The sequence below is a fragment of the Gossypium raimondii genome, unplaced genomic scaffold, assembly GCF_025698545.1.
Source record: "Gossypium raimondii isolate GPD5lz unplaced genomic scaffold, ASM2569854v1 Contig00292, whole genome shotgun sequence".
NCBI lineage: Eukaryota > Viridiplantae > Streptophyta > Magnoliopsida > Malvales > Malvaceae > Gossypium > Gossypium raimondii.
In genome coordinates, this window is record NW_026291392.1 from 10,001 (window position 1) to 20,000 (window position 10,000).

Genomic DNA, 10,000 nt, shown 5'->3' on the forward strand with positions numbered 1-10,000 from the left:
CCGGTCTATTCAATGCTAGGCATAATGAGTATAAGGACCTCAAAATGCTCTTTTCGTCCTATGAATCTTAAGGTGTATGAAGTTTCATGTTTGATTTTTAATCAGGATGGTAGAGACTCCATTTAACTTAGATTGATCTAGGCCAGAAGCAGACCTACGTCAAGATAACCCTTCCCTCTTTGAAACACTTTGGAAGTGCTCCTGTATCAGTAATGAATCAGAGCACAATGAATCAAACACACGGAACCGTCTTCTTTTTTCTGTTAGAAAAAATATATACGGTAGACTAACTGATATTTCTATCAGTTAATGAAAGAGCCCAATGCAAAAAAAATGCATGTTGGGTCTTTGAAATAGGCCGAATCATTTTGATAATAATCAGTTCGATCTGTTTTACCGAGAAGGTCTACGGTTCGAGTCCGTATAGCCCTATATTTTCGAATTTTATATTTTATTAATTTTAAATATTCATTAAATTTTTAAATTAAGAAAATGAAATGAAAATAATATTCTTAAAACTAAAGCAAACTAAAACAATAAAGAATATCCAAATACAACTAAAAATAAAAAAGTTGTATAGTTTTTTTCCTAATTATTGTATTCTTTGTTGATTGGAAATGGTCGCTTCCAGTTGCTTGGTTCAAATCATTCCCATAAGCTCGCTCACAGGAGATCACTCAGAGTATAACCCTGAAAACAAAAGCGCATTTCAACGGATCCAATCGCTCTTTTTTATTCTTGGATAAGAATAAAATAAACAAAACCCATTTTCTTAATTAATCCTCGCGGGTAGATTGATTTTAGATTGATTCTATATAAATAGATATAAAATAAAAATTTCTATTTATTCGAAATCTATAATTTCAATTTCTATTTAGAATAAATAGAATTTCGAATAAAAAGTTTTTGATTTCTAAAATTCTAATAAATATTAGATATTAGTTAGATATTAGAATTCCTTTTATTTAGAAAAATCCGAAATGAAGTGAAAACGAAAAGTATTACTTGTTTTGGATTTGTATAGTATTATACTATATATAGTATAAATATATATTTATACTAGTACTATACAAATTAGTACTATATCGAAATGAAATCGAAATAAGTGGAATGTAAATAAAATAGGATTAATTCCAATCAATAAATCTTAAAACGCAACATGGAAACACAGCAAACAAACGAAACTAGACGATTCGATCAAACTGAATTGTTGTTTTGACTAAACAAACAGTTGCGGATGACTTGACAATGAATTCCAGGTCGAAGCGACTAATCCGATCTATTTTCACATTCATAGGAGTTCGTCTATGTTTCTGCTTTACGAATATGATATTTTCTGGGCATTTCTAATAATATCAAGTGCTATTCCTATTTTGGCATTTCTAATTTCTGGAGTTTTAGCCCCGATTAGAAAGGGTCCAGAAAAACTTTCTAGTTATGAATCGGGTATAGAACCAATGGGCGATGCTTGGTTACAATTTCGAATCCGTTATTATATGTTTGCTCTAGTTTTTGTTGTTTTTGATGTTGAAACGGTTTTCTTTATCCATGGGCAATGAGTTTCGATGTATTGGGGGTACCCGTATTCATAGAAGCTTTCATTTTCGTGCTTATCCTAATTGTTGGTTCAGTTTATGCATGGCGAAAAGGAGCATTGGAATGGTCTTAGTTCCTGAATATTCAGATAATAAAAGAAAGAAAAAGTCAAAATAATAATACCATTGAGTATGAATTCCATCGAATTTCCCTTACTTGATCGAACAACCCAAAATTCAGTTATTTCAACTACATTAAATGATCTTTCAAATTGGTCAAGACTCTCCAGTTTATGGCCGCTTCTTTATGGTACCAGTTGTTGCTTTATTGAATTTGCTTCATTAATAGGCTCACGCTTCGACTTTGATCGTTATGGGCTGGTACCAAGATCGAGTCCTAGACAGGCAGACCTAATTTTAACAGCTGGAACAGTAACAATGAAAATGGCGCCCTCTTTAGTGAGATTATATGAACAAATGCCCGAACCTAAATATGTTATTGCTATGGGCGCGTGTACAATTACAGGAGGGATGTTCAGTACTGATTCTTATAGTACTGTTCGGGGGGTCGATAAGCTAATTCCCGTGGATGTCTATTTGCCGGGCTGTCCCCCTAAACCCGAGGCAGTTATAGATGCTATAACAAAACTTCGTAAGAAAATATCTCGCGAAATCTATGAAGATCGAATTAGATCTCAACAGGGGGATCGGTGTTTTACTACCAATCACAAGTTTTGTCTTGTACGTAGTACTCGTACTGGAAATTATAATCAAGGATTGCTCTATCAACCACCATCTACTTCAGAGATTCCTCCTGAAACATTTTTCAACTACAAGGGTTCACTATCTTCCCACGAATTAGTGAATTAGGTAGGATTTTTTTTTACAGAAACAGACAACGAATTAATCTTCATAAATTCGATTTCATCATAAATGCGAAATATTTATCTTAGAAAAATGACAAATAAAAAAGAAAAGTGCGGGAGAGATAAAAAGATGCAGGGTCGTTTGTCTGTTTGGCTAGTCAAACACGGGCTAGTTCATAGATCTTTGGGCTTCGATTACCAAGGAATAGAGACTTTACAAATAAAGCCTGAGGATTGGCATTCCATTGCTGTTATTTTATATGTATATGGTTACAATTATCTACGTTCCCAATGTGCCTATGATGTAGCACCAGGCGGACTGTTAGCCAGTGTGTATCATCTTACGAGAATAGAGTATGGTGTAGATCAACCGGAAGAGGTATGTATAAAAGTATTTGCTCAAGGAGTAACCCTAGAATTCCGTCTGTTTTCTGGGTTTGGAAAAGTTCGGATTTTCAAGAACGAGAATCTTATGACATGTTGGGAATCTCTTATGAAAATCATCCACGGCTGAAACGTATCTTAATGCCCGAAAGTTGGATAGGGTGGCCTTTACGTAAGGATTACATTGCCCCCAATTTTTATGAAATACAAGACGCTCATTGAATGATAAGAAACTAATTACAACTTCGAATATTCAAGGAATTTGTACATTTTCTTCTAGCTCAAACAGAGGAATTGAGGTTTCATTCGTATTCTTATGGATAGGCTAATAAATAAAAAGAAATAAAAGACAATACATCATTGAGATTCTCGATTTTTGAAGAGACTTTTTTATTTATTTTATTTCGGACGAGCCGAGACAATAGGATGAACAACAAGGGTTCTGTACCGTGAACTTTGTATCGCGCACATCACTTAGATGAACTCTAGAGAGTCGCATAGAAGGGAATGAAGAAATGGAATATGAAAGAGAATACAAAGAAATAAATGAAAGGGGATCGGCTTCTATTTGTACTGTAGCTGAGATGAGTCTTGGTTATTTCTATCCTTGAACTCCTCTAGACCCGTCTTTTTGTTGGGCCTTTCAACCAACTATTTTAATCTTTTAATTAAATATGTATGAAGTATTACCATTCTTTTTGAATGTGAGAAGCCGCAGTGTGAACAAATAAAAAAGAAGAGGAAAGATAAGCAAATTTTGTCTTTTACTACATTATAATAGACACATTAGAATAGACTCTTTGCTCATTTTAAAAAGAGAAAAAAATACAAAATGAAATAAATAAAGAGAGGGTTTACTCTCAGATACCTAGCTAGATAAGTATGTATTATGTCGATCCATATCAATTAATTTGTAGAGTAGATACTCATACAAATTAATCATATGCCAGGAACCAGATTTGAACTGGTGACACGAGGATTTTCAGTCCTCTGCTCTACCAACTGAGCTATCCCGACCATTACCGACGCATTATCCTCATAATACTAGATGACTTGGGTCTATGTCAATTAAAAATGAAAACAAAAAAAAACGAAAAAGTATTAAATTAAAGGTCTCGAACAGGAATTTCTTGGATCTTCAAAAGGAAGACTTTGTAAATTTCCATATGAGTAATCATATGTATTATGAATCATTCAAATCAAATAGGTATTCCTTGCTCAAGAGATTTCTACGTATATCATATATATCACAATATATCACACTCTATCACAAGACTTGTGATAAGAGAACAAAATTCTGCTATGCTAGGATACGCTTGTAAAACGGCAAAGAATAGGATGAATGAGAAACATAAGGAACTTTGAACCACTAACAAAAGGGTAGGATAAAATAAATAGACAGCAAACGGGCTTTTTGGGGTTGGGGATAGAGGGACTTGAACCCTCACGATTTTTAAAGTCGACGGATTTTCCTCTTACTATAAATTTCATTGTTGTCGGTATTGATATTGACATGTAGAACGGGACTCTATCTTTATTCTCGTCTGATTAATCAGTTTTTCAAAAGATTTATCAGACTATGGAGTGAATGATTTGATTAATGACTATTCTATTCGATTCTTTCTTCAACTTGGAATCGATTCACAACAATTCTTTTTATTTTTCATATTTTCATATAAATATAAATTGATTTTGCATATAATAGAAATAAAAAAATACGGGTTCGGTTCGTCTTTTTGAGATAGTTTTCATTAGTATACCTATAAAAAATAGGTATATCTTGCATCCTTTCTAGAGTTTCGATATTCGATATAAGGATTCCTTTACCAACAGTCAACCCCATTTGTTAGAATAGCTTCCATTGAGTCTCTGCACCTATCCTTTCCTTTTTTTATTATTCTCGCTTGCTGAACCTTTGTTCATGTTTATTTTCGTAAAATAATAAAATAATAGGATTTGGCTCAGGATTGCCCATTTTTCATTCAGGGTTTCTCTGAATTTGAAAGTTATCACTTAGTAGGTTTCCATACCAAGGCTCAATCCAATTAAGTCCGTAGCGTCTACCAATTTCGCCATATCCCCTTTTGTGTCTTGAGATTAGGATCTCATTAGGATGCCCTCCTTTCCCTTTCTCCCTCCTTTCCCCCCCTTTCCCCCTTCTTTCATTTGTTTATTTTCTTTCGTTTATTTATTTGCTTTCTTTTTATGCGAAACCGTTGAATTTAGTAGATATAGATACAGATTCTTATATCGAAGGGTCTTTACCTATTTTCTTGTTTGTTTATCGTCTTTCGTCTCTATCGGAGACCCATATTAATTTTATTTGGTCCAATCGGAAAATATTTTATCATTTCTGTATTCGCAATTCAATATAGATGGGTATTCCATAACATATATATGTCCCTCTTACTCTCAGTTTTCTCAGGCAATTTGGTGGAATACTCGAAGGGTCGATTCTTTTTTTCGTCTTAGCTTCGGTCTTTATGAATGAAAACAAAAGAAAGGAGTCTCTCATTATGATCTGGATTTCATTTCTATGGGTTGCATCTTTTTTTCTTTAATTTCATTTTGATTCTTATCCTTTCCTTTTATTAGACCATCCTATATAACCATAATAAGAATAAGATAACTAAAAAAATCAAAATGAAAATTGAATTTATTCATTATTAAAATTAAAAATGAAATAAATTATTTTTTTTATAGTATAATAGCTAGAACTAATTATTTATATTTAATAACTAGAACTAATTATTCCATTCATTTCTATTTCGAATTCGAAGATAATTCAAATTTTGAGTCTAAAAGAGTTTCATTCTAATTATCTAGACTTATAACGTATCATTTCATTTCTAGAATCATAAAATATATAAATGCATAAAAGATTTTGACTCTAATTATCTCTATTTAGAACTCGAAACTAAATAGAAATAAATTTAATCTATATTAAATCTATTAAATCGATCGATTAAATGAAATCTATATAAAAATTTTCTATATAATTTAGATGTAAAATATACTAAAATATAAAATAAACTAGAAAATCAAAATGGAGTCAGTAATATTAGTAATATTATATTACTATATTAATATAAAAGAAATATAACTAAGATATAAAAAAGATATTAAATATATAGATAAATAATAAATATATATATATAAAATTAAAATCAATTATTATATTCTTAATTATTAGATTCTATCAACATTAGCTTGAATATTAGATTGAATCTACCATTATTATATTAAATATGTTATATTTATATATTTATATTAAGTATGGCATTAAAAATTAGAAAAAATTCTATCAAAATTCGAGTCTATAATTCATATTAATAATTCATATTAATTATGAATAACTAATAGATAGTTAATAGATAAGATCCTAATAGTTTGCTGAATCCCTATGAATACCAAATTTCTATTATTTGAGCCCGCTTAGCTCAGAGGTTAGAGCATCGCATTTGTAATGCGATGGTCATCGGTTCGATTCCGATAGCCGGCTTTCCCTATTTGTTTGCTTTTTGCCTTTTTTACATAATTTAGAATGTTTTTTTTGAAATCAAAGAACAAACAGTGAAAAAGCTTTTTCCCCTTTTCTTTCCAAAGGTCAACAATCTGTTTATTATCTCGTCGAAACTTCCAATTAGGGATCAATTTGAGGAGTTAGATCTTTGCAGAATAAATCAAGAAAAAAAAGGAAACTCTAAGGAAACTCTTTTGGTTTAATTTATTTATATATTTAATATTCTATTCAATTTATTTATATATTATATCTATTTTATTCTATATATATTCTAACTATTTTAGTTATTTTATATTTATATATTATTTTATATATTATTATATATATTTTATTTCTATTTTTGTATACATTATATACAATACAAAAAAGTAAAGTATGGATATTGATCCAATTCATCTCATTAATATTTGTAATCCAATCCTTCAGTCGATTTCCTTCATTTAGTTCAGTTTTAATTTCGGTTTATGAAATTTCAATAAAATTCAAATTAATAAGGAGTCCTTATGTCACGTTACCGAGGGCCTCGTTTCAAAAAAATACGCCGTCTGGGGGCTTTACCGGGACTAACTAGTAAAAGGCCTAGAGCCGGAAGCGATCTTAGAAACCAATCGCGCCCCGGTAAAAATCTCAATACCGTATTCGTTTAGAAGAAAAACAAAAATTGCGTTTTCATTATGGCCTTACAGAACGACAATTACTTAAATACGTTCGTATTGCCAGAAAAGCCAAAGGGTCAACAGGTCAGGTTTTACTACAATTACTTGAAATGCGGTTGGATAACATCCTTTTTCGATTGGGTATGGCTTCGACTATTCCTCAAGCCCGTCAATTAGTTAACCATAGACATATTTTAGTTAATGGGCGTACAGTAGATATACCAAGTTATCGCTGCAAACCCCGAGATATTATTTCAGCGAGGATGAACAAAATCTAGAACTCTGATTCAAAATTATCTTGATTCATCCACCAATGAGGAATTACCAAAACATTTGACCTTTCACATTACAATATAAAGGATTAGTCAATCAAATAATAGATAGGAAATGGGTTGGTTTGAAAATAAATGAATTGCTTGTCGTAGAATATTATTCTCGTCAGACTTAAACCTAACTAAAATAACAAAACAAGGGTTCTGCCCCCTTTTCACCTGAGTTAAGGTTAAGTAAAGGAAGACAGGGGAATGGGTTTGATTCGGAGATTTTTCTCCTATTCATGTATGATAGATACGTAAGGAGATTTTCATCCCCTGTATGCTATTTTACGTATTCCATATTAAAAAGGAATTGGGAATAGAGAATCTATACTAAAGAAGGGTCTAATTCTTTAGTATATGTTCTTATTGATTTGATACATTGTAGTCAGTTACATCGGCGAATTAGGTGAAGGTGCGGAAGAGAGGATTCGAACCCTCGGTAAACAAGAGTCTACATAGCAGTTCAATGCTACGCCTTGAACCACTCGGCCATCTCTCCTACATAATTATTATGGCCGATACCCCGAGCGAATAGCGAGTTATTCATATTAGATTGTTCGATAGGTACGAACAATATCAATTCTAACTAGGAAACTTGCTATAAAAATAGAAAACTTTTCATCACTTTTTTTATCACTTTTTCTTTAGCCTCCGGGCTCGAAAAATGAAAAAAAAATGGAATGGAATCTACTTTTATGTTATTTCGTACTGTACACTTCCTTTGTTTGTGAGATCATTTTATTTTCTCACGAGGGGTAATGAAAAGAGTTATAGAATGGATTGCTACCTATGCCTAGATCGCAGATAAATGGAAATTTTATTGATAAGACCTTTTCAATTGTAGCCAATATCTTATTACGAATAATTCCGACAACTTCAGGAGAAAAAGAGGCATTTACTTATTACAGAGATGGTGCGATTTGATTATTATTATATATATATTTTCCTTTATTTATTATTTACTTTTTTATTTACTTTACCACTCTCAGTCTTAGGAAAAAGACACATTATTCAGAATAGAAAAAAGGCTATTGAAAACAAAAAAGAAATCTACGCTTGTTGAAGGTGAAGTTTATAAATAAAGCAATTCCTTCTGTCGTGTATCCCCGATTAATGCAACCTCAGATGCTTCAATTGTTGATTCAGTATTGAGCGAAAGGTTACACCTATGGGTCTGTATTGTGGGTCAACCCTACTACACGAGTACCAATAGGCGGCATAGAGGAAGAAGCACTACGCCTAGGAATCAACAACACGAAAACTTTGTTATTAATGATTCCCTTTCTTTATCGGGATCGGAACTAAGAGAAATGGTTGGGACAACAAACATCCATCTTGTTCGTACTTTGGATACCCATATAACCATCGAAGATTGTTGAAGTGACTAATTCCTGGAAATTAAGGAGCGTTGAGAACAAAGAAATTGTTGGAGTTTACTTTTTTATCTAGTACGAACACGCTTGATGGTAAGAAAAGATCTTTTGCAAGAGGGTTGGCTAGAGATTTCTTGTAAAACATTAGCCCCGCTCAGTTCATAATGACAATATTTCGACCTTTTTTTTAATTCCATGGATTATTCTCATTATGCACATAAAGGAGGAGCCGTATGAGGTGAAAATCTCATGTACGGTTTTGGAACGGAGAATTCTTTGAATCGAATGACGACCGTAACGGATGTCGGCTCAATCCGAAGGAAATTATGCGGAGGCCTTACAGAATTATTATGAAGCTATGCGACTAGAAATTGATCCCTATGATCGAAGTTATATACTATATAACATAGGCCTTATCCACACAAGTAATGGAGAGCATACAAAAGCTTTAGAATATTATTTTCGAGCACTAGAACGAAACCCGTTCTTACCACAAGCTTTTAATAATATGGCTGTGATCTGTCATTACGTGCGACTATCTCCACTATAGAAATAAAAAAAGGAAAGAAAGAGCAAATACGCTAGTAAATAAATACGCTAGTAAATAAACACGCTAGTAAATAAAATACTAGAAAAAAAATAGGCTTTCTACATATTGCATCGTCCAAAAAACGATTTTTATCAGCTGTAACAAAAAAAGAAACTTCATAGAAGTCGAAATATGAAGAAATATATATGCCTAGATACTTTATTCTATGGATAAAGATCTAATTGATAGAGGAAGCGCCGTAAAGATCAATTAGCGAGGTTTTGAGCCGATACAATAAATAAGAACTGCTTATTTATGTCATGATATGAGATAAAAATTAGGAATCGACTTATGTAATAGAGCCGATCCCCTAAGTTATTGAGCAGCGGTGTAGCATCAGATCCCAAAGACAGTAAGTCTTTTTTATGAGGAAGAAGTCTTTTTCAAGGATTCTATATAAATTTCTATATGATATGAAACCGAGATAGTTACCTTTCAGAAAAATCTAACGGACGACAGCCCCGAAATGCCTATGCTTTATTTTTCTGAAGGTGGGAGAAAAGATAAAACTTATTATTAATTTAATCCAAATTAGAGTTTGAAACTCATGTAATTAACCCCTTTTGGTTAACCCGAGACAAATCGATAGATCTATGAGAAATCTCATTCAATTGGATATATGGTAGGGTAAAAAAATGGGACACCAAAAGAATTGACTGCCGAGCCGTATGAGGTAGGAAACTCTCAAGTACGGTTCTAAGAGAAGGAATTGAACCGCCTATTTCGACCGGGGAGAACAGGCCATTCGACAGGGGGA

General features: G+C 32.5%; 1 protein-coding gene, 2 non-coding genes and 2 pseudogenes across 3 annotated transcripts; 4 read left to right on the forward strand and 1 right to left on the reverse strand.

Moving 5' to 3' along the window:
• Positions 1 to 1,034: 1,034 nt before the first annotated feature.
• On the forward strand, positions 1,035 to 3,023 carry LOC128038523 (NAD(P)H-quinone oxidoreductase subunit K, chloroplastic). Its single transcript, XM_052627391.1, has one exon. It carries the CDS (start codon positions 1,728 to 1,730, stop codon positions 2,403 to 2,405), a length of 678 nt encoding a protein of 225 aa, XP_052483351.1. The 5' UTR covers positions 1,035 to 1,727; the 3' UTR covers positions 2,406 to 3,023.
• Positions 2,469 to 4,337, forward strand: LOC128038524 (NAD(P)H-quinone oxidoreductase subunit J, chloroplastic-like; annotated as a pseudogene).
• On the reverse strand, positions 3,730 to 3,802 carry TRNAF-GAA (transfer RNA phenylalanine (anticodon GAA)). Its single transcript has one exon. It is a non-coding gene; the product is annotated as a tRNA-Phe (tRNA).
• A 1,877-nt stretch (positions 4,338 to 6,214) lies between the features above and the next one.
• Positions 6,215 to 6,287, forward strand: TRNAT-UGU (transfer RNA threonine (anticodon UGU)). The gene has a single exon. It is a non-coding gene; the product is annotated as a tRNA-Thr (tRNA).
• Positions 6,288 to 6,722: 435 nt separating this feature from the next.
• LOC128038525 (30S ribosomal protein S4, chloroplastic-like) lies at positions 6,723 to 7,654 on the forward strand (annotated as a pseudogene).
• The last annotated feature ends 2,346 nt before the right edge of the window (positions 7,655 to 10,000 follow it).

Bases quoted from the DNA above. Each gene is read 5' to 3' on its own strand.
- LOC128038523 (XM_052627391.1), top strand. From the start codon at position 1,728: ATGAATTCCATCGAATTTCCCTTACTTGATCGAACAACCCAAAATTCA.